General features: G+C 32.2%; 2 protein-coding genes across 2 annotated transcripts; both read left to right on the plus strand.

Moving 5' to 3' along the window:
* The first annotated feature begins 2,742 nt into the window (after window positions 1–2,742).
* LOC117906072 (RING-H2 finger protein ATL11-like) lies at window positions 2,743–4,676 on the plus strand. The gene has a single exon (XM_034819018.1). It carries the CDS (start codon window positions 2,848–2,850, stop codon window positions 4,075–4,077), a length of 1,230 nt encoding a protein of 409 aa, XP_034674909.1. The 5' UTR covers window positions 2,743–2,847; the 3' UTR covers window positions 4,078–4,676.
* A 6,948-nt stretch (window positions 4,677–11,624) lies between these two features.
* Window positions 11,625–14,330, plus strand: LOC117906002 (protein DMR6-LIKE OXYGENASE 1-like). The gene is made up of 4 exons (XM_034818929.1): window positions 11,625–11,976; window positions 12,102–12,337; window positions 13,336–13,663; window positions 13,764–14,330. The coding sequence occupies exons 1-4, from the start codon at window positions 11,776–11,778 to the stop codon at window positions 14,007–14,009; spliced, it is 1,011 nt and encodes a 336-aa protein (XP_034674820.1). The 5' UTR covers window positions 11,625–11,775; the 3' UTR covers window positions 14,010–14,330.
* The last annotated feature ends 13,417 nt before the right edge of the window (window positions 14,331–27,747 follow it).

A 27,747-nucleotide genomic window follows, 5' to 3' on the forward strand; every position in this document is an offset into this window, starting at 1 on the left:
TTTGAAAAAAAATTAATTAAAAAGTGAAAACTATTTTTAAAAATAAAAATTGAAAATCTTATTTAGTATTATTTTTTATATGAAAACAATAAAAATAATTAAATTTCATTCATTGATTATCCATTAAATTTTATATGAAAAAATTTTATCATTTTTTTACACTTTATTTAGGTAATGGGCTTAAATATGCATGATATATGGATTTTTGGTCAATTTCTGGGCCAATTGGGCCCAAAACACAATTCTCCAATTATTCTATCGAGAATGGATGGGCAAGATACAATTTTCCCTAGTTGAAAATGATTACGATTAAATCTTATACTGCTTTTAATTTGTAATTAAAAATTATTTTTAAAGAATTATTTAATGATTTTTATATTCGATTTCAAAAAATTTAACAGAAAATATAAGAAAAAAAAACTAAAATAAAATATTTTAAAATTTTAAAATTAATAAATTATTTTTATTTATTACTTTAAAATCATTTAACTTATTTTAACTCATTTATATAAAAATTAATAATATTTTCAAAATATATATGTTTTAAAGCAGTTTTAATTATAAGATAATCAAATATTTTAAAAAATATATTATTTTTTCCTTAGCACCTTTTAGGAAATCAAACATAATTTAAATCTTTTAAGTTATTTTTAAAAATTTGTCAAATATCTGATATAAAGTTTGCAAACATCATAAAATGCTTTTACCTCTTGCAAAATCATTTTCAATTGGATCTTATGTTCGAGCCTGCAAGAGCGGAGTGGGTTAGGCATTTTATGACTCTAAAAATCGAAGCAGCTATCTTTTCGCTTTCAAATTTCTTTAGTTTCTTTCCATTCAGGCTTGAGAAGTCCATTCTAACGGAAACTTGAGTGAGATTGGACTTCAACCCCTTAATTATTGGGCCGCCAAGCCCAAAGCTTTGAACTTTTTTGGCTGGTTTGACCTCTACTCTAGTTAGCCCAGAACTAGCAGCCTAGTTCAACACACCCCAAAACGAGATTGCAGAGGGCAACTCAAAAGATAAGATTGCCACGTTAGCTTATATGGGATGGCCTTTATTTAGTTCATTTCTTAATGTCCTTGTTGGGCATTCACTCATTGAAGCCTCCAAAAGGCCATTCAGCCATCGATGAACCCAAAACATCAGAAGACCACCTGCAACCTAAGACTTTTCAAATTCAATGGCCTCTGTCCTCATTTTAATTCCGATTATTTTGTTCCTTTTTTTTGTGTTTTCAATTGATATGGGTCGGGGGGGATGACGTGATACCATGGAGAAGGGAAGAGAGAAAAAGACATAAAATCATACCCTATATTGGTGGACCAAAACAAGGTGATAACACAGCTCGTAGTTAGGGATTTAATATATTGTCACATTATGGATAGGTTTGCATATAAAGTTCTTAATTTAATAATTAGAAATATAGTCAAGAAAAAATAATGACATGTCCTTTTCTCCCCTGGGATGGATGAAAAGGGCAAGGTAACATCTTATTTAAAGCTAATTTTCTTTATGTAAGAAAACCAAAGAATTTGAAAATTAACTTAAGATTTGCAAAGGAGACGCAAGGGTATATTGACGTGCTACTCAAGTTTCTAAAAGGGCGAATGCAACCATTGAATGAAGTCATTTTATATATTATATAGTTGTCTGAAGAAGGGAATTATGACTTTCGATTTGATAAATAAGCTAAATTTTAATTCTTTTTCTCATTTAATATTCAGTAAAAATGTGAAGCATGTTATAAAACGGATGGTATTTGTCTTTGGATCAATTTTGAATCTTATCATAATTAGACGATGATATTGACAAATGAAGAGATATTTGATGACTGAAATGAAATTTAGAATGGAAGTCAATGAAAGGAGGGAGCGCAGAAGGCGCCTCCAAGCGCTTCTGGAAGGACGGAGACTAGGAAATAAAATAATCCAACATATTTCTACCTCTTTTCCGACATAAATAATAACATTTAACCATTTTTCTTCCAAATTTGAACACATCATTGGTTATAAGTTGGGGCGGACGACCCCTATTGGGCCCTTTAAGATATTAAATTTTGTTGTCCCTTAGCTAGAACCTCAAATCAATAGGTTCAAGTTTCTTAGTTTGACTTACAACCATTTTATTATGACCGGGATTAGAAAGCTTAAGGAAAAAAAGGAAAAAGGCAGCGAATTTTGTTTGTCATTATAAGGATCGCAGAAGAGTAGAAGAGGGATAAAAGGGTAAATGCGTGTGTGTGATTAGGAAGACATCAAATCATGGGAGCTTCAATAAATGCAAGGATTTTGAGTGGGTTGCCTTCTAGTTTCGGTATCCACCCACCATACAAGCCTTTTTGCACCAACATTGAGACTCTGCTTTAGAATATATAGATTTTTTTAGGGTACTATTACTATTTTCATCTTAATCAATTTTTAAGTAATAATCCAATATTAATGTTATCCCATAAATGCGGCGTGGGCAGACACTTGGGTGAGATGGGTACGGGCCATTTGCTTCTGGGCCGCTCCATGTCAGCATTGGGCCCACCTGGTTCAAGCTCAACCCAAATCCCAAACTCTACCACCTCACCAATTCACTTGATGGTTAGTGGTCCACTTTCTGCACATCACCATCCATTCACTTAAATGGGTGTTCTGTTTTCACTTAGTCTTCGGTCTTCTTCTCAGTAATGCCACGCCAATTTCGTGTGCTCAGCTGTCTACCACGCGCCATATCTCGCGCTTCGTAGTGTTGATATGTGAAATCCCCTGTCAGCTCTGACACACTCTCAGGTTCCGATTTCTAAAACGTTTATATACGATTAGAGTTTGGATTTGTGGATAATCCCCTGATGAGTGATGACGAAGGAAACCAAGTTTCAGCGCCTTTCCATGTTTCCAATTTTCAATTTCAATGGCGTCGCTTGCCTGCTCAACATCTCTCTTCTGCTGCCCCTGTTATCCTGCGCAACCGCTCAGACCGCCGCAGAGCAGCCACCCCCGCCCTCCGAACTCATGTCGTTAGCGCAGAAGTTCAACCCCTCCATGGCTATTGTAATGATCGCCATCGTAAGCGCCTTCTTCTTTATGGGGTTTTTCTCAGTTTACCTCCGCCAGTGTATCGAACGCCGCGTCCGCGGACGATTCAACACGGAAATCGTTGGAATTGGCGGACATCGCTCGTGGATGGCGGCTCGTGGTCTGAACAGCTCGGATGTCGAGAGGTTTCCCACTTTCGTATACTCGGCGGTAAAGGCGCACAAGATAGGGAAAGAGGGGCTGGAATGCGCGGTGTGCCTAAACGAGTTCGAAGACGATGAAACGCTGCGTTTGCTCCCCAAGTGCAATCACGTGTTTCACTCCGACTGTATCGATCTTTGGTTGGCCTCTCACGTCACTTGTCCTGTTTGTCGTGCCAACCTTACTCCCAAACCAGGTGAAAAATTCTGCGCTCCCGTACCCATTTTTGGGCCGGAAACTGAATCCGATGAATCGGACACCAGAGCAGAGATCGTTGAGACGCCAAACCAAGTTCCGATTGCCGTGGACGCGCAGTCCCCAGATGTAATGAACCATGGCCGGGACACGCCGAATCGTCCGCCAAGATCAAGATCGATAAGGGCACGAATCACTGGAATGTTCCCGCGTTCGCACTCCACTGGTCATTCGCTGATTCAACCGGGTGAGAATCGCGAGAGGTTTACGCTCAGATTACCGGAGGAGATAAGGAATCAGATCATGAATACGAGTTTAAGTCGTACAAAGAGTTGGGTAGCATTGCCGGGTGTGCAGAGCTCGAAAAGGGGATACAGGGCCAATAGTGTGGGAAGTCTTCGGGGAAAGACCTATTTTAACTACGAGCAATTCAACGGGGAGGTCAGGGCGGAACGGTTGGGTTTTTCCATGACGCCACCTTTCGTCCCAAGGACAGGTTCCTCCCACGCCCGCTCGCCCCAGGGCTGCGAGGGATCTTTGACTCCTAAGACTCTCTTCAGGTCCCTAAAATCCCCCTTCGATCGTCTTTTTCTTCCGGGAGGCAGCGTTGGTGAACGCCTATCTGATAGACCCCGCTCCGATAGTCCCGTTTAGATGTCAACCATGGGCTCCGGGCTTTAGAACTTGGTTTTTAATTTTTTCGGTTTGGTTTCAAACCAAACAACAGGTTTTACAGGGTTAGAGAGGAGATCTCCTTCCATCTTTATGATTTTGAGACTGTGAGTTGAATTCAAGAGTTTTTTCCATTGAATGAGTGGATGTGCATGCTGTACCAAAGTGGTGTGAATCTCGATTGTTGACCAAACTGTTTTAAGTGGTGACTGCCTTCCGGATTTGGGTCGTTTTACCAGTGGCAGTGGGGATGGACATCAGCACCCAGCCCAAATACTTCTGGGCTGGTCTTGATTTGGTAAGGACTCAGGACTCTGGACTGTTTCTAAAATTCCAATCTCCCAACCATAAAGCGGCCCTGTTCTTCAGTATCGATGGCTTGCCTGCGATGGAACCAGGAGGAATGGACTACAGCTTCACAAAAAACAAAGATATCTTACTGGATATAAGCCTATTGGGCCCTTTGTTTTAGGCTCTGCATAACGCAGAAGCCCAACTCTGTTTGTCATGCATGAAATTATCCAATGATCGGGCTAAAACTTCGAAAAAGAATTTGGGCTAATAAATTGTCATTCCAGATAGTACGGACTCATCTGCATAAATTAATCATATAATGATCACTATTATTCAAATTTATTAGAATGTCATCACTTTACTCACCATGTCTTCTAAGTTCTAACTAAACAAGCAATATTAAAGAAAAATAACTATGATTGTTAAACTACCACTTAATCCAAAGCTTAAGTTTGATAAACCAAAGTCCTTATATTATGTTAAACTGGTTGATACGTAGGTTATATCTTGCAAACAGTGCTCTACTTATGTCATACTTTGGTATAACATTGAAATTTAACTAATTATCAAAGATGATTTAATGTGGGATTGACTTAGACCTTATTTGTTTGTTTGTTTGTTTTTAAGTTAAATTTTAAAATTTAAGACGTTTTAAAAACTGCTTATTTTTATTTTTTCTTAACTCATCACCTTTTTATTTTTTAAAATGTTATCTTAATGAAAATATAATTATTTTAAAATTTTGAATAATTTTCGACTTAAAAACATACTAAAAAAAATGTTAATTTGTTAATTTTAAACTTAAATATTTATGTTTTATTAATTGAAAACGTATTATTTGATGCTTTCAATATTAATATTGTTTGAAAAAAACTAAATTAAAAATATTTTGAAACTAATAATTTTGCACATATTATTATTGTTATTATTGTTGTTGTTAGATAATGAGCTTATGAGACACTAATATGAGATTAAAGAATTACTGATTGTGATAGGGAATTAATAAAAAATTTCGAGTGTTGGTATGCTCTTATTCATGATTTAAATTAGTTTTGATTTTAAGTAATATTATTATTAAATTATTTTCGAAAACTTTACAATACATTTTATTTTCCTAAGAGTTTGGGGTGCAAATGGAGGGATATAAAAATTTTGAGTCTCCTACTCAAAACATCAAATTGAATTTATCTAAATTAAGGAGGAATGTCCCTCTTCACCCCCTATGTAGATCGACCATTAGCTTGTTTTTGAGTGTGGACTTGCATAATTAGTGGCAAATATTGTGGGCCATAATGGATTGGACTTGGGCAACATTGCACAAGGCCCATGGACTCACACTTCTCTTTTAGGACCTTGGTGTCACTATTGGATTAAGGAACCATTCATGTTCTTTGGAAAAACCTTGGGCTATTGAATGGGACACAAGAAAGAGAGAAGGAAGTAAGGCTTGCTTCGTAATTGCTTTTCATAACAATTATGTATAATAAAAAAAGAATAAAATATGTTTCATAATAAAAAAAATAAAATTTTATTTTTTAAAATAGAAATATAGTGTTTTCAGAAAACATTTTTTATTTATTTTCTAATGATTGCTTTTAAAAAATAATCATATAAATATCATAATGATTAAAAATAAAATATTATATATAAAATTTATTTTTAAAACATATTTAAATATATAAAAAACAAATCAAGGACATTTCAAGCTTTCAAACATACTTTTATTTTAGTAAATAACATAAAATAATTTTCAAAATTATTTTTAAAAACACTTTCCAAATAGAATTTAAGAATTTACTATTCTCCTAGTTTTCTTTCTTATAAGTATCCTTATGAAATATTAAAATAAAACTTTAATAAATTAATTAATTATAATTATTTTATTATCAAATTCTATTGATCGATAGATCGATAGTTCAAAATACAAAAATTATCATGATAATTTTTTAATAAGTTGTAATTACATATACAAAAATATGAATTATAAATAAAGTTATAATTTTTTAAAAAAATAATTATACATAAATAATTATTTCCTTTTATTTTTTAATAGATTAAATATTTTAGTATTAAATTTGTTTTCATCTCTTCATTACATTGTATAATATCACATATTTTGTCATACATAAATTATTAAATTATTTTCTTCAACAAGAAAACTTTTATATGTAGATTATTGTTTGCTTTACCATTTCTATAACTTATTATCCCATTTTTATGCAATCAATATTTTTCTTTTCGAATTATAGTAAGATATTTCTTGTATTTTTGGTTTTTAAATCTCGTCTTTCTTCTATCACACCCCAAAACCCACTTTAAGGACATAAGAGTCATTTTTATGACAATCGTTTTTACTCTTCAAAGTGCAAGTGATTCAAATAATTATCTTCTAACTAAAATATCACCGATTACCAAATTTCTATTCAAAGTAAGTAAAGCATGCTATAATCTTCAAAATTCATCTTGAAAGAGAAAAAACTAACACAGATAACCACTTTACTATCATTTGAAACAACTTGAAACTTAAAACAAATCAAATTGTAATTAGTTTCCAACATTTAATAGTGTACCAAAATAAAAGTTTAAACCAAAATCTAATAAGGATAGATTATCGTCACCCATGGCTTGAACTAAAAATACTTAGAAAACAGGTTAACAAAAGGGAATGAATTCAAAGCTCAATAAAAAATATATATCAATAGAACTTATGGATATAAAAAAAATCAATTATGAAAGTAAATAGAAGATACAATGTATAATTTTTTTCATAAAAACTCTTGAGTTTAAATATGGTAAGTTGTCAACTTAAAAATGACATTAGATAGGATTTTATTGTTCTATTATATGAAACTTTACAAATGAATGATTAGTCTCAAATTTGTTCATTTTTAATTGAGGTTCAAAACAATTATATTTCCTATCATTTCTTGTAAAGGTTGAGAATAATCACCTTATGGATTAGGGTTAAATAAACTAAAATCAAACACTTTTGTTTCTATATTCAAGATCACAAAAAAGAAAAAAGAAAAAAGAACATAGGACATATTTGGTATCTGTTTTAAAAAACAATTTTGAAAAAATAATTTTTAAGAATATTTTTTGAAAATTATTCTCTAACAACCCTTATAAAACAAGTAAAAATAATATAAAACAATTAAAAGTTATTATCTGAAAATACTATATTTTCTATTCTTAAAAATAGAAAATAGAAAACAATTTTTTTTTAACGTATTTTCTATGTTTTTTATTGTGAAAAACATAAATTATTCTAAAAAAACAGTTTCCCAACATACCCATGATATCTCCATTTTTTTATTATTTTTTATTGTTATAAACAATCAAAGATAATCAAACATATTTTTCTTGCAAAAATATGGTTGATATATCATCAATGTAAAAAGACAAAATAACATTCAAAATTCGACTTGATGCTCACCTAACACAGAGAAAACAAAAAAAGATTCGAAATTCAACTTTATCCTCACATAACACATGTTTTCATTTTTTTAAATAATTTTTCTTCCAAGGACAAACATTATTCGTATCCATTTATTACCATACATTTTTCTCCAAATCATTCTTTTCTGCAATATGATTTCTTTATCTTCTATTTATTTTTATTTTTATTATTTAAATATTTAAAAATTTTCTATCTCCATCAATAAATTTATCAATGTTTTCTTTTCTTCCATTTATTTTACTTTTATATTTTAAATTTAATCATTTGAATATTTAGAATTTCTTTATCTTTATCTTTATCAATAAATCTATTTATTTTCATATATATATATATATATATATATATATATATATATATATATATATATATATATATATATATATATTATAAAATAAATAAATCATACTCTAATCTATATTTAAAATTTTCAACATAAGATTTAAATTTTTCAAAATAATATTTAAATTGTTTAAAATTATTTAACGAATCTAAAATAAAAATTTAAGGATTAAAATCTTCTCTTAAAAAATTTATATTGAAATCTTAAACTTTCAAATCCTATGACATTTGATTTTTATGATGAAAAAAAAAAATTATACTTAGGGTTTTTAATATGAAAAAAAAATTGTATTATTTTTTAATTTATATTTTTTAAAAATTTAAGATATACAAAATAGTAAGAACCATGAAATGAGTACAAAGGGGCAAATGTTAGGCAAGTATACTCATTAAATTTTCTAAGGTGGACACATGCTCTCTTCATCCAACATATGTCAGATTCTTCGCTAATTAAAAAGATAGATTTGATAGTGTAGAAGACACTTTCGATTGATTATATCTTTTTAAATTTTTAGGGAAATTTTCAAACATATTTAATTTATTTGGATTTGTTTTATGATTGTATTAATTATTTATGAACAATCAAAACATTATGGAAATAAGATCACAGTAAATTTAGTTTTTCTAATAATGTTAAAATAATTATTTAGAACTTATGTTACTATTTCAACATCAAATAGTAGCTAAGGATGATTATCTAACCTAAATTATAGATTCAAATTACAAGACAAATGGAAAGAGGAAGTACAAATATTTTCTTCTCAATGTTGACTATTGAGAATGCAAGTGGTTGAAGGAATATGTATATAAATATATGTTCCTTTCAATTTTACCAAATAATAGTATTTTTTTTCTTTTTGTTGTTGTCTATAAAAATGAAATAGAATGGTTCATATGTTTCTAAATATTGTAGCATTTTCAAAAAGATATACTCACTTACCCACTTAAATTCACAATCTTTTTTTTCTTCATTTTTCTTTTAACTATTTCATTTTGCAACATTTTAAAATATTAGAAAATTTCCTAAATTTTGTCTAAATCATTTTAAACTTTTATCATACAATGTTGAAATTATAAAATAATAAATTATTCAATAATTTCATAAATCCAAACAAATCCAATGATCTAACAAAAATTATAATTTTACAACACATCATTGTTGGGGATTTAATGTAACCCATACATGATTCCAATATCAACAATAGAGTGCAAACTCCTAATCTAACATTTAGGGCAAACCTATTTTAATTTAAAGGCACACATGATATTAGGGAAAAAAAAAGAAAAAAAAGGGTTAAAAACACTTCTTACAATATGTTACGCAATTATACCTACGCCCTTATAATACGAATGATGACATATTTTTCCGTACGGTAGTTGGAGCAAAAATAATTGAAGGTGAAGTGTGTGGTTGGACTGTGTGGGAGGACGAAAACTTTTGGGTGGGACGAGACGGGAGAGGTGATTAGCCTTTTCTTTGGAGTAGTGTGCTTGCTTGCTTGGCCTTTCCTTTTCGATATCCAAGCAAACCCACCTTAATTGCTAGGAGTCAGCCCATTTCATTTCCACCACTCGTTTACAAGGACCCAAAGCTATCCTTACAAAGTCTACCGTCCGTTGTTCAATCTTTTTCTCTAGGATCCCAGACAAGCCGGTCTATCATGACATTATTGTGTGTACCAACTGCAAATTAGACCCAAGAAAACTGAGCCACACCCGTACTCATGGAACTCGTTGGTTTGAAAATACCTTGAGTTGTCTTGGCTGAATCGATCTTTTCAGAAGACTTTTTAGCGTGGAAAATAAATTTGTTTTTAAAAATATGAGATTGATGTTAAACGTGTTCTATTTTATCTATATATATTTTTAATAATGTTTCTTAAAATTAATATGCATTTTTTAAAAAGTCCTGATGGTACACGCGTTGGTATCTCTTGCTCACAGCTAAGCTCAGCGTGGATCATCTGTTTTGCACATGAAGAATTTTTCTGGTTATCAACTACTTCATTCCTAGACCATAAGCCACGGGAATAGTTATGGTAGCCGAAGCAAAAAAGATTTGGCTCCAATTCTGTCGGCTGAGTGGTGGGTTTTTTTTTTTTTTTTTTTTTTTTTTAATATTTAGACCACCCTTTTGAAAAAATATAAAAAATAATTAAAATTTTATAACATCCAAATTTATAATAATTTGTAGAACATTAATAAAAAAATTATTTTTTAAAGAAGCAACTTTAATAGTTAAATTACATTAAAGTTATCTTTCAAAAAGTTTAAAATTACTATTTTAAAATATAAATGATGTGATACAAAATTATACGATGCAGAATGATCAAAAGATGTATAACTTCTTAGTATTAAAGTTAAAGGAAATGTTTGAATTGAGACACTTTTCAACAATAGTTAAATGTCATAAAAAGTTTTATATACTCTTATAAAATGACGATAATATTAAAAAACAATCTTATTTTATTTCAATCAATTTAAACACTGTAACTTTTTTTTACTTCATCATCTTTGTTTGTAGTGTTAGTGCTCTCCGGTATCTCTTAATTAAAAAAAAAAAAAAAAACCTGATTGAGAAATTAAGGATGCATAGGGAAACAAAAGCTTCATCCCATAATACTAATTACGAATTGATAATGATAGATTTATCATGGTATATGATGTATGATTTTTTCTTAAAAAACAATTGCTTCTTGTTATAATTGAAAAAAAAAAAAACTAAAAACTATGTTGATGACTAAAATAAAAGAAAAAAGAGTGATGATCTCTTAAAAAATATTTAAGAAACTTGAAAAATATATGTAAGAATCTCGTCCAAATCAAAAACCAATTTCTAAGACAAAATTTGCTAATTCATTCATAACTTAAGATAAAGGAATAAATTTTTTTTCCACTTATTATATTTATTAAATTACCTTACCCTTGTTTTAATCTATATTTATAGCAGCTTTTTAAGACAAACAATCACTTGTCACGAAGGAGGAGAGAAAATGTTCTTTTGAGTATGCATAATTTTTTATTTGGAGGGCACATTCATCATTGAGATGGTTAAGAAGACAAAAGTTCCCATTTGGGGTAAAAAAATGAATAATTTTCTAATATTTAATTCTCTTAGCTTATGAAATGATATATATATATAATTTTAGGATATTTATATAAAGTTCTGAAAAGAAATAATAAAATTGAGGGCCACCATTGCCAAATTATTATCTCCACTTTTCTGACTTCTAAAAAAAGTGTAGATTGGAAATAATTTTTCAACCGTGATGTTTTAAGATACGTTAATAGCGGGATATTTTTGGGTGTGTGACAGACTCCACATATTATACAACGGACATCTAACAGTAGCCAGGATTAGTTCTGGCCAGAAATTTTCTGGGACCATGGATGCCTCTTTACTTGTATATATAGGGGTGTTAGTGTGGATATGTATGACAAATTAAATTAAGAGATAAGAACGTGGGTTGTTCCACCTCTTGGAGTGCAGCTTTTGTCAAAGTATTTGTTGCAGGGTATCCCGGAGAACGGGGCGCTAGCGGCTAACGTGCTGCACAGGGGACGCCAACTTACACTCTCAGAAGAATATGGGAATCAAAGGACTAGTTGAGTCGGGGTATCTAAATTCCATTCCGCCCGAGTTTGTGTTTCCCTCAAATCTAAATGATTTAGAAGTAGAAGAAGTTCCAACAGTGGATTTTTCACAACTCACTGCTGGTACACCTGATGAAAGATCCAAAGCCATCCAAGTCATTGGCAAGGCATGTCGGGAATGGGGATTTTTTATGGTAACATTTCCTACAAAGTTGGCTAGCTACCTTATTTTTTTTTTATTTTAGTGCATGGTGTATATTCTTGTATATATGTGCACCTAGTGAGTGAGGTTTTGATGTGATACTATAATTTATACTAGGTAATAAATCACAGCATGCCCAGGAGACTCATGGATGAGATGCTGAATGTAGGCGAAAGGTTCTTTGATCTCACCGAGGAGGAAAAGCAAGACCATGCAGGAAAAGAATTGTTTGATCCAATAAGGTGTGGAACAGGCTTTAATAACGGACTGGGCAATGTGTTTCTCTGGAGGGATTATCTCAAGGTTCATGTTCATCCCCGCTTTCATGCTCCTCACAAACCCGCTGATTTCAGGTAATTGAGATCATGCTCATTGCCATTTGTAAGTGCACGTGATAATCAAATTTAAAGTATGTTTGACAAATTTTTCCTCACCATCATAAAAATGTTTTTTTTAGAAGTATTTTTAAAAGAATTATCTTTTAAGAAAATACTCTCGGTAATTTTCAATACCAAAAGTGATTTTCTATATTTTAAAAAATATTTCCTGAATTTTATTAAACATTTAATTTTGTTTTCCAAAAATACTTTTAATGTTAAAACACTTTTAAAATTATTGTCAACTAGTTTCTTACAAAAAGCGTACATTTGTAACTATTTTTCAATGACAGTATTTTCTTTTAAATATATTTTTAAAAGAATTAATTATTAAGTGTCTCTAATAACCATTACAAGTGAATTTTTTAATTATTTAGAAGTGTTTTTTTAGATTTAACGGCTAACTATTCTTCAAAAATGTTTTCTTTTAGCTAGAAGTTTTTTTTTGAAAACATTTTCAAATGTCCTCTTATTGCATGAAAAATCTCAAATTTAGGAAAAACCAAATGATGGATCTAATTCAGCTAGCTTTTTAATCCCAAAAAACTGAAGCAAATTTTGCATGCACCAGCAGCGCTACCATGATTGCAAAAATGAACCAAAGTCCTTGGTGCCTGATGAGTTCTGCATCTTATTGTGCATAAAGTTAATCTCACCTCACCTCATGGTTAGAAGGTTTTTTGTTTTTGGGTTTTTCCATATCATTATGACTCACTACCCTATATATGGTGTGTCTGCTGTTTTTGAAATCTACCTTTCCTTGAAGCCTAGCATAAAGTTAAGCAAGAGGAAGCAGTTCCATAAAAAAATTCCAAAGAAACCTTTTCATTATAGAATGCAATTGTGTGAAAGGACCCAATTGCAACCCAACAAAAAGCTTCTGGATAGGATACTCAAATCCAAAAATGCATGGCTGCTAATTAATTACATTATTTTGAATTTTAAAAATAAGATGGTCTGTTATCATGGTTTAGAGAGACTTCAGAAGAATACTGCAAAAAAGCTCGAGACGTGGCTGAAGAATTGCTAAAAGGGATATCCAAAAGCTTGGGGCAGGAAGAAAACTACATACATAATAAAATGGATATAGAATCAGGATCGCAGCTGCTTGTTATGAATCTTTATCCACCATGCCCGCGGCCAGAACTTGTAATGGGGATGCCCCCTCATTCGGATCATGGCATCTTGACACTCCTGATGCAGAATGATGTGTGTGGCCTTCAAATTCTACACAACGGCAAGTGGGTGCCCGTCAACCCCCCTCCTTATTCTTTTCTTGTCAACACAGGGGATCATATGGAGGTATGTATATCATTCTCAGGCTTCATCTCTCTCTATATAAAGTAGATCTTCTAAGAAGAATTTTTTTGTTAATGTATGGATTGTAATCCCATGAATGCAGATACTGACAAATGGGCGGTACGAAAGTGTGGTGCACCAAGTTGTGGTGAATAGCAATGCCACAAGGATGACCATAGCAACAGGACATGGACCACCACTAGGCGCCATTATAAGCCCAGCAGCAGAGCTGGTAGACAGTGAAAACCATCCCCCAAAGTATCAGGGAATGAAATATAGGGACTACATCGAGCTTCAACAAACCAATCAACTCGAAGGCAAATCCTGCTTGGATCGTGTTCGAATTTGACCTATGCAATCATAATATTCGTGTTAAAGTTTCCTGTCCTTAGAAACGTATGGTAGGACATGCGATGAATCGCAATGCGTCGAATTAATTAGTGACCCCTAGATGGTCCTCCACTGATTTTGACGTTTCAAGTAAAGCTGGTGCACAAAAAGGTGTCCTTAAATACTTGTCTTTTTTCTTTTGTTTTTTTCCTTTCCGTATCCACCTTATCAAATCACAAGAGAACAGGATGGCCTGGAAAGATAATGCCTATTTGATTAAATATGAAACCGACTCCCAAATTCAGTGGTGGAGCCTGGTGGGACACAAATAGATGAATTATTTCAAGGAGGGGCAATGATATATAACGTAAGTAGAAAACAGTCTTTTTCCTTAAGCATAACGACAAGGGTTCTAATCCCCTATACTATATATTTTTTTTTTCTTTTTTTAGGGGGGGCACGTGCCCCTCCTGGTCCGTAGCTGGTTTTGTCAAATCCATCAAATTTCTTTTACATCAATTACACTAAGTATTTTTTATAAAATAACGTAAAGGATATTTTGGCTCACTCTTGATTATATTTATTAATTCAAACACATGAAAATTATTTTTTCAAAGTGGGAAATATTTTGGGAATAATTATCCTCTGGAGCTTCCAACAACAATTTGCGGATATAAAAAAAAAGAAGAAGATTAAATCAGCTTCAAAATTGCAATTTCAGGTTGAACAAAATCTGGGCTCATTGGACGTGTAGAATTAAGTCTTCCGGATTCAAAATAATCTTTTGGAGGAAAAAGAAAAGTTCCTAAATTTAAGGAACAAAATCGTTTGAATTAAACAACTAAATATTGAGAACTTAAAATTCAATTTTTTATAAGGAGAGGGGAAAATCCAAATTAGTGAAACCAAGAAGATTTTACGTGAAAAAAAAAAAAACTTCACAAAAAAAGAAAAAGCTTCATAAAAATTCTTTGATAAACGATAGAGGTTATACATATATGTTTTTCATCCTTCAATAAGTTAATTCGAGAAAAAATTACTTTAAGCTTTTAATTGATTTTCAAATCCAATAAAACACTTTTGTTATTGTTCTTTGAGTGGTGATTAAAATGAAAGAATAGGAAGAGAAATATTTTGAGATTGTTTTGCATGAGATTATACCTCACAATTATTAATTTAAATGCAAATTTTTGTTTGCATTATTTTTCCTATTATTTTGCTAATTTTAGGGGACTTTCACAAAATTTGTGTGTACACATGTAATTAGCTATATGAAATATGTATAATTAGATGCAAAAATCAAAAGTTGAAATATAATTAATGTAGAGGATATTTAACTATTGATTATTCAAAAATATAAAAAATATCCTTAATGGATTGGAAATAACCTTTAAAAAAACATATCTAGAAAAGAAAAAACAAGTGAGAAATCTAAAATTTAATTCCTTTAGGTGAATTGTAGTCCTAAAATTTAGGAGTGTTGTGCTTCAATGAATACTTGTAATAAATGATAATAATCAATATTATTCAAACTCTCCCTTAAAATTAATAGAGTAAGACAGAAATCTAAATACAAATCCCGTTGAGTTTTTTTTTTTTTTTTTTTAATTTTTTTTTCTTTGGGTTTGAAAAGAGAGAGACATGGCAACACCATAGTCTTTGTTTCTTTAAATTTTTTTAAGTTCATTATTAAGTACGTCATTTTTTCTCTAACAAATTATTTTATATTCTTAATTAATTAGTTCAATCATAAAAGGGAGTACTTACACGCCAAGAGGGAAAAAGAAAAAAAGAAAAAAAAAATGAAATAACAAAGGGTTATTTAATTAAAAGAAATAAAATAATTTAAGTTTGTGAATTAACAAATATTTTTCAAGTTAACTTATATTCCCCTAACCATTACAAGGTTGGACTATTACCCAAATCATCTCTCCCATTATTTTTACCCATTTTTTTAGATTGGTTGTACCTCTTCTCACATTATTTTTATTTGAAAAAAAATAATTTAAAAAATATTCAAATTTTATTAAAAACAAATTGATAGCAAATATGAGTAAGCTATCTCAATTTGCAAACCCTAGTTGTTGAAATTTTTTTAAAATTGTAAAATATGAAATCTGTTCAACATTATATATTCAAATGTAATTTGACATAAAATTTATACTCACAAAATTTACTTTTACATGAAATATAGTAAAGATTACCTTAGCACTTCTAATCACAAGTTGACAAGAAGACCATCTTCCTAGGGAGTAAAATTTTAGTAGTCAAGGGACAAAATAGAAAATTTGTGGATTATAATAAATATAAATAAATTTTCATATTTTAGCAAAAATAGCATCGGTATCATTCAGTAAAATAAACAGTTATTGATATTAGCTATTAAAGAAAAAAAAATTTATAATATAATTAATTAAATAATAAAAATACTAAATATATTGGCAAAGGAGTCTTAAATGTTATCAAAAAATTCAAATAATATTTAATTTTTTTTTAAAAAAAAATAGTAAGAATTCTAACCAAAATATTTTTGATAATTTTTAAAAATATTTTGCTAGGGAACTTTTAGAAAGAAAAAAAATAACTTCACTAATAATTATTTTTGGGAAAAAAAAAAATTGAGGGTGGCATGAGCCCGTGAGCCTATGGTGGCTCCAACCCTATTCCTATAACTATAGTTAATGCAAATAGAGATCTCCTCAAGTCATCCTGCTTTCTATCATGGAGGAGAACACATTTTCATACAGCCCCAACTCCATTCCACAGGTCCCAAGTGTGGACTTTTCACTACTCACTACTGGTACCCCTGATCAACAATCCAAAGTCATCCAAGTCATGGCCCACTCATGTCGAGAATGAGGATTTTTTGCGATAACATTAGTACTACTGAGACAGATTAATCGCTAATTAATATTAATTTTCCTTGCATGCATGTTGTATCTTTCTATTTCATGTGCTGTATGTACTCATGATTTAGGTCTTGACGGCTTGGAGCATCGTTGATTAGGTAACAAATCACAGCATGCGCCCAGGACGCTGATGGACGAGATGTTGAATGTAGGTAAAAAGTTCTTTGATCTAACGGATGAAGAAAAGCAAAGTACACAGAAAAAAAGTGCTTGATTCAATAAGGTTTGGGAAACATCTCCAGAGGGAATATCTAAAGGTTCATGCTCCTGATAAACCTGCTGATCTTGGGTAAGTTGATATTTAAATCGAAGTTATTAGGGAAGTGTGGTTGAATTAATACTGTAACCCCGAGCAGCATGAAAACCTCAAATCCAAGAAATACCAAAGACCAAATTCAACATGTGTCAGAGCCAAAAAAAACAGGAAATTTTTTTCTTCTATTGTGATTATTGGAGGTGCATTATTTTCAGGCTTAAGCTACTCTAATAAACCATCTAAGAATTAATGAAAGTTACTGAAATATAGGAAAAATATTGTAAATTGTAATAAATTGTAACTTTTCTTGATTAAGAGTTACAAATTTTCATATCTTACATTAAGACAAAACTATGTTCAAAATTAACGCTCTCATAATTAGTAGAAGAAGAAGTGCAGTTATTTATAGGTAGACAGGAATGGGGGTTTCTTGATTCACCAACGTCTTTACTCTTACTTTATAAACCTCTAATAAGATGAAGAGGTGAGAAAGGCCTCTTCATAGTAAAATTCCAGTACTAGAAAAATAAAAGAGGGAGGATAGAAGCTTTGATTGATATGGTTAGTTAAGTCTCGCCATGCGTATCAGAGTGGTCCCAGTTCTAAATTTTATTGGTGACAATAATGCCATGACCAACTTTACTCGAATTCTTTAGCAGTCGTTGGCATTAATATTCCAAGACTTGCCACCACAAACATTGTTTTGGTGGGTACTGATTCATTGATAAGGTAGGGCCAATTGGATTGCACCCAACGCCAAAGAAAAATTAAAGGCCAATCGCTACTCCATTCAATGCAAGGCCCACACGGTTGCACCCGTGACCTCGTGTTTGCGCCCAAGCCATCAGTTCCTCCATATAAAATTTTATAAAATTTATAATCAAATCTTTAATATCTTTTTTTTTAATAGATTATTTGGATTTGTTAATTTGTAAATTTTCATTATTCTTCTGAAATCGTTAAAGAATTCATTTTTTTTTAGATTTTTAGCATTTTAATGAAAAAATATTAATAAAAAGACTTTAAACATGTGTTAACAAATAGAAAATAAAAATATGAAGTGTTCGGAAAAATGAACCTTTATTAAGAGAATTTATTTTTAAAGAAAATTTTAAAATTTCAAATGGTTCCAAAATCAGAAAAAATCTTTCAAGTTGTTTAACATATTTAAAAACCGTTTCTAAAAACTATTTTTAAAAATGCTTCTCCGATAAAGTCCAAATTTTTGTCCTAGTTTAGAAATAGGCAAACTATTTAATTTTAGAAGAAAAAATTATGCTTGTGCATTTAATTCAAAGATGGATACTTTTTATTTTTCAATGGTATTCAGTTGAAAAATACTAACAATAGAATTTTATTGGCGAGACTCGTTTTTTATTAAAGTAAAAAAAACTGATTTTTATAAAAAGTTGAAGTCGACACTTACTTTTATTTATTTTTAAAAGGGAAAACAAATAAGAACAAAACCCTCAAAAGAACTTCTGATTTTTTGGAAAAGTTGTCTGCGAAAAACCTAAATATGGGTCCGAGGATCAGGTTACCTATCAGGAAGGCACCTCCAAAGAAGTAACACCCCTCTAAGCCCTAACAAGGCCTCCACTAGTTTAGTTGAGGGAAGCATGACAATTAGTCCGTTTATTACGGATACATAAATGGATTAAGGTGATTTTGAAACTCTATTGTGACTAGCATTGCCAAAGAAGAATTCAAAACACAATAATAAAGAATGATAGTATATGTACCTGAATAGTATCTTAAGCGTTATCACAAGATCATCAAAGTTAGTTCAGATATTTAACATGCATTTTATAAGAGAAAATCAATCAAACATCGAGGCATCAAACCCAATTAATGCATTTATTCAAAGCCAATTGTCAAGCAATTTTCCAATGCTTACTCAAATACAAGAATTTGAAGAAAAAAATAACTTAATCTCAATCATAATTTATCAAACAATCAACATTCAATCAAACGAAATCCTAAATGTTAAATCTAACAACACTCATGTGTGACCCGATTTGTCCACATCCAGCCTATTCTGATGTATTCAAAAGAAAATAATGAGATCAAAAGAAATAAATAAAGAAGATATGGAACAATAAATCATAATTGGGACAATTAGATAATTCATCTCAAGGTGTCCAAAATTCGATTCATGCCTTGATATTCTCCAAGTTGTGTTTGACTCATCTCCTTTATGCAACCTAAAAAATCTTCATTTGTATTGAATTTCTAGCCATCAAAAGCACTTATATGCAAACACTTAAACTTCGGGCACTAATCATACATATTAACATTAATTCATCTCTTGCATTGTGGTCACTTTAAGCCATTACATGATTATTGACACTTTTAGTCATTAAATTTTCCATGATTCAGCTGCACAAAGCTCCATTAATGGTTGCATATTCAACCATTAAAATCAGTCTTAATCTCCATTAAGGCCATACCTAAATCATGAATAATTTCAATAGAATTTTAGCCAACAACTTTTTTCTATGCAAAATTCAAATTTATTAAAATTCAATTATATTTCCACTTGAATTACAACAAACTTTCAGTCATAATTTTCAACTCAGTTATCAATGGTCCTTCACCAAATTTTCAGCATATTTCATTGTGAATTCTCAACCATGAAAAGGCTTCTATCCACATCCACAAATTCAGCCTTGAGATTCAACGCTCTTATGTCGCCTTATATCCTCATTTATCCACCCAAAAATGGTGACTCTCTCCCAATCCTCCTAAGTTTTTCTTCTCTCCTTAAAAGTGGTGCTGATGCACTCTTCTCCCAATTGAAATCTGGTTGAGTCTTCCTCAAACCAAAACTATGATGGTGTCTTTCACCAAACCAAAATCATGTGATCTCTTCAACCTCCTTTCAAAAAATTCCAATACTAATCTCCACCCAAAAATTATGGTGTTTGTGTTCACTTCCAAAAATATCTTATTTTTCTCTTCCAAAATCATGTTTTTTCAATCTTCTAGAGAAAATCCAGTTCTCCCATCTGATGCACACAGTTATTCCCATTAAACCTGATAGCATTCATTCACCTCTCATGGTGCATGTTGATGCTTTGAAAATCCTCCAAATGACTGCCCTTCCTATCGTTTCTTGAATTCCCTTCTTAAATCAAAATACTTCTCCCTTTCCCATGCAACATCCCGAGTTCCCATGCAAAAATAAAATAAGGATTAAATAAAAAAAATCATGCAATTAGAAAATTGAACATTAAAGTTACGCAATTTAAAAATTAGTGTCAATCATATGCATATTTTAAATCGATCATTAATCTTACATGTGCAAAAGAAAACAAAGTACAAATCTCATGCAAAAATGATATATATATATATATATATATATAAAGGTAAATAAAATAAATACAAATATAAATATCACGTTTGCAATCAAATGGATAAGAATATTAAACGAACCCTATAGATCGTAATAAAAATTAAAAATAATAAAATAAAATGTCAAATTCACACAACTAAAAATCGAAAATTCATTTCATGCAATCAAAGATCCAAAATCAAGCCAAATGTCACGGACTTAGTCGTTCCCTAAGCTCGTGCGACACTTAGACAAGCCAAGACGCTTGATCTTGCTAAGTCAGCCTTGCTCCCCAATGCTTAGCTTGCTAGGCTAAGACACTCGCGACTCAAAAGCTTAAGAAGCTTGGTAGGCAACTCCTTAAAGAATGGAAGCTCTTATTAGCTCAAGAAAGCCTTTACAAGTGCTTGGATGCTCACTTGCTTGGTTAGGAAGTGATTTGGGTGGTGCCTTGGCCAAATGAGGGTCTCACCTATTTATAGGCACCAATGGAACTATCTGGAACCTTGGAGGGTTCCTTACAAATCAAGAATATTCTAGAACATCCTACCATATTCTATGTACAATCCTATGTACAAGAATATACAAGAGATTCCTAGAAGTCTCTAGAAAGCCTTGAACTCCTCCCATGCCTTCCACCATAGTGTAGAGATGTGTGGACATCTTTAGGCATTTCTAGAACCTTCCACACTCTTCCCACCAATGACTTAGTGTAGATGGCTCTAAGAGTCTCCAGAAGCTTCCCTCCTCCAATTTAAGCCCATGGGGAGGGTCATTTGAAGCATCCTGTGACACAAAGCTTACTTATACTCAAAATTAGGAAATCAAACTCACAAAGCTAACCTAAATAAACTAGGCCTATAGAAGCATCCAAGTGGAATCTATCCTTAAAAAGATCTAAGTGAGACCTAAATTAAGCTCAAAAGGCAACCAATGGATGATTATGAGTCAAGAGAGAAGTATGGGAAGACACCTAGTGTCATATCTGCTAAGAGAATAAAATGGTGGATCTACACGTAGCACCCTTAAACTTGTATATCTACGGTCTCTACTAAATGAATTGGGGGAATTTTTGATAATTAATTAAATAATCATGGAATCATGCATGGATACCAAGATTAATGACACAAATCAATATACAAGAAAATAATCACAAAAGCATATCACAACAATATACAAGGTAAATGATGAGAGAATTAAGCAAATTGATTTAAAAATGAATATTTTAAAATAAAAACAATGTCAAATGAATGACTTTAATTTATTTATTTATATAATTTATTTTCAACAAATGATTTGATTAAATTTTACTTATATTCGATTTTCAAGGAAGTTATTTACTCATATTTTAAAAAGATGAATTTGATTTTTATTTATAGGAAAATGATTTTTATTTACGTTGTTTGAAGAGAAAATTCCAAACTAAATTAACTTAAAGATGTTCTACCTAATCCTTTGACATTCTTTTCTTTTCATGAATTCTCTCCATTTTAAACACCAAATTTTGGGATTCAAATCAATTCTAAATTGTAACCTTCCAAATCTTTCAATTCCAAACACAATGTTAAGTATCTTTTAAATTTTTGTTTTATTTGTTATGTACAATCAATTAATGGAGCTTATTTGGAATTACAACAATAAGAGCTAATTAAGAAAATGAGGTGGCTTAATAAAACACACTAGATCATTAAAAAATTAGATGAGAAAATAAGGAAGGTTTGTTTCACTTGAGATAATCCACTCCTGTCATCAATGAGGGCTTATATGATGTATGGTTGGTATCTATAAGCCCTATGGGCTCTACCGCCATTGAGCCACACATCTTCTCCATCGATAATCATTGGAGCAAAATTTTATAAAAATGTCTTTTCTCAAGTTTCAACTCTGTCTGCACCTCTACGATAGCTACAACAAGTCATTCCACTAAGTAGCTTCATACTCTAGGAATTTTCAGCACATGGAGAGAAATGCTAGATTTGGGTGCTTCAATAGGTCCCTTCTCCAACGATTGCGAGGGACCTACTGAAGGTGATAGTTAAAAAGTGTGATTCATACAACATGCAGGTTGGATAGTGAGATATGCACGTATTAAAGGTTGGGATTGGTTGTCCCCACCAACTTGGTTAAACAATCTAATGTTGAGTTAGGCAATATTTAGATCGAGTAGCCTAATGGACTCCATAGAGCGACTCAGTCTGGTTATCTAATTCATGGATTTTTGGGTCCTATCATATTGTTTGACATCACCATATAAGTTAGGGGTTCCTATACCTTTAGTAGTTTCAACTAATGAAGGAACCATTTTTAGTAAGGAGAAAACAATTGCTTGTTTTCCAATTTAGTGACAAATAACATCCTTCATAATATATAGTGATCAGTAAGGGTTCATAAATGAGGTATGGTTGGCATTTATGAACCCTTTCTTCTAGTCTCCATAGTCCATACAACATCTAATTATAATTGGAATCACAGTAATGACATTATTCCACAATCTTGTCAATTGTCCATCACTTGGTTAACAAACATCAAATTTAGAGTTAGGGATATGAAGTTTGAAAGTAATACTGGTTTCAACCAGAAAATAAAGATTCACAATAGTAGAAAAATTGCTCTATTTTCATTCTTGAACTGTGTAAAAAAATAAAGTACAAAAATAAGTTATATATATATATATATATATATATATATATATATATATCAGTTCTAGAACTTTCTCCTAACCAACTATAAAACTTAGCCTATCTAAAAATGTAAAAAACCAAAATACAAAAGGTGATTTCTTATGTAAGGACTGAATTATTACAAAGAATACTCTGCTACTCTAATATTCTCCCTCATGATAGAAAATGAATATTGTTAATTCCCATTTTGTGAAGAAGAAACTTGAACTGGTTTGGAAAAAAATGGCTTGGTGAGAATATCTACAATCTGGTTTTGAGAAGAGACATGAAGTGTTTTGAGACAACCTGCTTATATTTTTCCTCGGACAATATGACAATCTATCTCATTGTGCTTGGTCTGCTCATGAAACATCGGATTGGCTGCAATGTGGAGGGTTGTTTCATTATCACAATATAAAATTGTTGGTTGCTTGTGTTCAATGCCAAAGTCTCAAAGAAGAGATAATAACCACATAAGTTCACAAGTCACATTTGCCATTGTTTTATATTCTGTTTCAACTGATGATTGGGATACTGTATTTTGCTTCTTAGATTTCCATGAAACTAGAGAGTTCCCAAGAAAGATACAAACTCCACTAATAGATTGTCTCGAATCCTTACAAGCTACCCAATCCGCATCAGTAAAGGCCTTGAGTTGAGTTGTTGAAGAGGAAAGAAAGTAGAGACCCTGTCCAACTGATCCTTTGATATATTGTAGAACTCGATAAGCAACTTGAAGATGACTAGATCTTGGATTAACAAGGAACTAGTTGAGACGATGGACTGAGTATGAGAGATGAGGCCTAGTGTTTGTGAGGTAAATAAGCTTACCAATCAATCGTTTATACACTCTTGGGTTTTCAAGCAATTCCCCATCATCTTGTGAAAGCCTAATATTAGCTTCCATAGGTGTGTTTACAGGTTTACAAGCCAAGAATTTTGTGTTAGACGATATCTGAAGAGCATAATGCCTTTGGTTAACTGAAATCCCTTTACTAGACCTAGCAACCTCAAGGTCAAGAAAATACTTGAGTTGTCCAAGATCCTTGAGTTTGAATCTACTATCAAGGAATACTTTGAGATCTTCAACCAATTTTGCATTATTACTAGTGATGACAATGTCATCAACATATATTAGTAATGGAAGAAATGAATTACCTTCATGCTTTATGAATAAGGATTGATTCGTAACAGATTGAGTGAACCTTTCTTCCAATAACACACCTGAAAATTTGGCAAACCACTGTCTAAAGGCTTGCTTAAGCCCATAGATCGATTTATGTAATTGGCAAACAGTGTTAGATGTGAGTTGCTCCCCCTCATGGTGATATCCAGGAGGTAAACACATATAAACCTTTTTAGCTAGGTCGTCGTGAAAAAAAATATTGTTTACATCTAATTGAACAAGAAACCAACCATTGATGGTGGCAAGGATAAAAGAAGCTTAACTGTGACCAATTTTGCCACGGGAGAAAAAGTATCAAGATAATTAACATCCTCTTGTTGAGAATAACCCTTGGCAATAAGTCGAGCTTTGTGTTGCTCAAGAGAGCCATCAGCTTGGAATTTGAGTTTGTATACCCACTTGCAGCATACATGATGTTTACCAAGTGGGCGGGTAGTGAGAGACCAAGTTCCATTTTGTTCAAGAGCCTGAAGTTCAACTTGCATTGCTTGGCACCACTCGGGAATCACAACAGCTTGTGAAAAGGAAGTGGGCTCAACATGAGAAGAAATGGCATTGATGAGAGCATGATGAGATGTAGAGAGTTTAGCATATCTAAAAACACATAAAGTGGATGAATAGGAGAAGAAGAATGAGAAGTAGTGGAATAGCAATGGAAATCCTTGAGATATGAAGGAGATCGGGTCACGTGAACAGGACGAGAATGAGATAGAAGAGAAAGTGTAGGAGGTTTGGGAGAAGTAGAAATAAGGCTAGGGTCATGAGATGGTGAAAAAAAGTTGATGAAAAGTATGAGGAAATGAAGATGGAAACACAAATTCAGATAAAAAATTCATAGAAGTGAGGGTGGAATTGGTAGACTAGAAAGGAAATATAGATTCATGAAAGATAACATCCCGACTAATGTAAATGACATTGGTTGACAAGTTTAAAAGTTTATATCCCTTATAACCAGGTGGGTAACCAAGAAAAACAGAGAGAATGACTCTAGGAGAAAACTTAGTGCAATGTCGATCAAAAGTTGAACCATAGCACAAACAACCAAAAGCACATAAATGAGAATAGAAGGAAACCTTATTATAAAGAATCTCAAAAGGTGTTTTATTAGACAAAATCGAAGATGGAATGCAATTAATGAGATATGTGGTAGTGAGAATACAATCACTCCAATAGTCTAATGAAATGTAAGACTGAAACAAGAGTGTACGTGCAACATTAAGAAAATGTTGATGCTTTCATTCAACCACAAAATTCTATTGAGGTTTATCAACACAAGAATGGAAAGAAATTACTCCTTTACCTTGGGAAAAAAAAAAACAACAACAACAACAACTCAAAGGCATTGTCACTACGAACAGATTTGATATTCACACCAAATTGAGTTTGAATAAGCTTGTAAAAATTAGGAAAAATGCTACTGACATTAGATTTGGAATGCAACAAATAAACCCAAGTAAAACATGAAAAATCATCCACAACAGTAAGAAAATAACGGTATCCTTCATGTGTAAGATGATGAAAAAATCCCCAAATATCAAGATGAATCAACTCAAAAGGAGAATGTGTAACTTTATTAGAAACATAAAATGGTAATCGTTTTTGTTTTGCTAAATGGCAACTTTACAGTGAGAAGAACGAACAATTAAATCCTTGAGTTTCAATACATTTCTCAAAGTGTTAAGCCTAACAAGAGATGGGTGTACTCAACGACTATGCCAAAGCTAATGATCAAACTTTGTGGCATTATTACAAACAACTGAGACATGAGAAAACATAGGGAAAATGTTGGCATGATCCAAGATATAGAGATTTCCAAAGTGGCTACCCATCCCAATCATCTTCCTTTGCATACGGTCCTAAATAAGACAAGATTCAAAGATAAAGTGTACTGAGCAGTGGTGAAATTATGTGAGAGCACTAATGAAAATAAGATTGAATCGAAATTCAGGTACATATAAAACATTATCAACAATAAGACCAGTAAACAACTCAAGAGACCCAATTTGAGTGATAGGAACAAAGTGACCATTCGGCAAAGTGACATTAGAATTCCTTGAAGGAAGAGAGGTTTTAAACAAGTGCAGGAAAGTGCACACATGATATGTAGCACCAGTGTCAAGTACCTAGGAATTGGGAGGAATCGAATTATGAGAAAATGAATATGAGAAAGAATATTTACCAAGAAAAATTGAAACAAAATGGGCTCACTGCTTTGTGATTCCGAAATGACAGTCGTGCTTCGATGCAATGTGAACTCAACAAAGCAATAAGTTGTTGACATTGGTTGGAGGAAAGAGCACCCAATGTTGCATCTGATGAAGCAGAACCTATATCGTCGGATACAACAAAAGTGGTTTGATGGGCTTGAGTTTGACTCATTGAATTCTTCGATCGAGGTTTGTATCCAGGGGGATGCCCATGAAGCTTGAAGCACTTGTTGACTGTATGTCCTTGAAGACGGTAATGGACACACTAAGGACACTCTCGCTTTCCTTTAGAAAGAACATTGCCGGTATGAGCATTTGCTAAAGCTGAATTGGAATAACCCAGAACTAGATGATCTCCAAAAGATGAGAATCCATAATTTATATTTCGTTGTCGCTCCTCTTGTATCACAAGTGCAAAAACTTTCGTAAGAGGTGGAAGATGTTCTATCATCAAAATTTGGCATTGGGTCTGTGCATAACATATCTAAAAATGTAAAAAACAAAAACACAAAGGGTAATTTCTTATGTAAGGACCAAGTTATTACAAAGAATACCCTACTATAATAGGAAGCACCGTGGTTTTCTATCTTCATCTTACCAAATGTTCATAAGAGATTACCTTCAACAACGCCTGCTCTCACCAGTACTTTTGTGAATGCTATAATTACTTGCAAAAAGGATGATGACTCACGTTGTAACCATGAGTGCACGATGACTTACCCCACGGTTCTCAGAATTTGCTTGTCATACTGCATTGGGCCTTGCCCTAAGTCCATGTAGGTCCTAACTTTATATTGAGACAACGAGCCGGCCCAACCATTCACCTGGGCTGGCCTGCTTCCCTCCATCCATGTGCCTTCCTTGCTGCCTAATGGGTACTAGTATGAACATTGTCAATTCAGATTAGACAAAGACACCATTGGTAGCCGTACTAAAACAGCCGAAGAGAACTTGGCCAGAAATTTCCCTTTCACATTCGTTCTTCATTGATTTGGAAATTTCATACAAAAATCCAATTACGACTCTAATAATAGCAAAAGACAAAAAGTTAAATAGACCTGTTCAACGCCTGCCCGCCTTGTCTTAATCAAACTGGATTGTTTTATCAAATTCAGTAAAGCATAAATCGGCATTCTGTATAAATTCTCCCCTTTATACAATTCCCAGTTTAGCCTCCGCCTTTGATTAATTGGTCCAGCTCTACA

This window comes from Vitis riparia, chromosome 18 (genome assembly GCF_004353265.1).
Source record: "Vitis riparia cultivar Riparia Gloire de Montpellier isolate 1030 chromosome 18, EGFV_Vit.rip_1.0, whole genome shotgun sequence".
Lineage (NCBI taxonomy): Eukaryota > Viridiplantae > Streptophyta > Magnoliopsida > Vitales > Vitaceae > Vitis > Vitis riparia.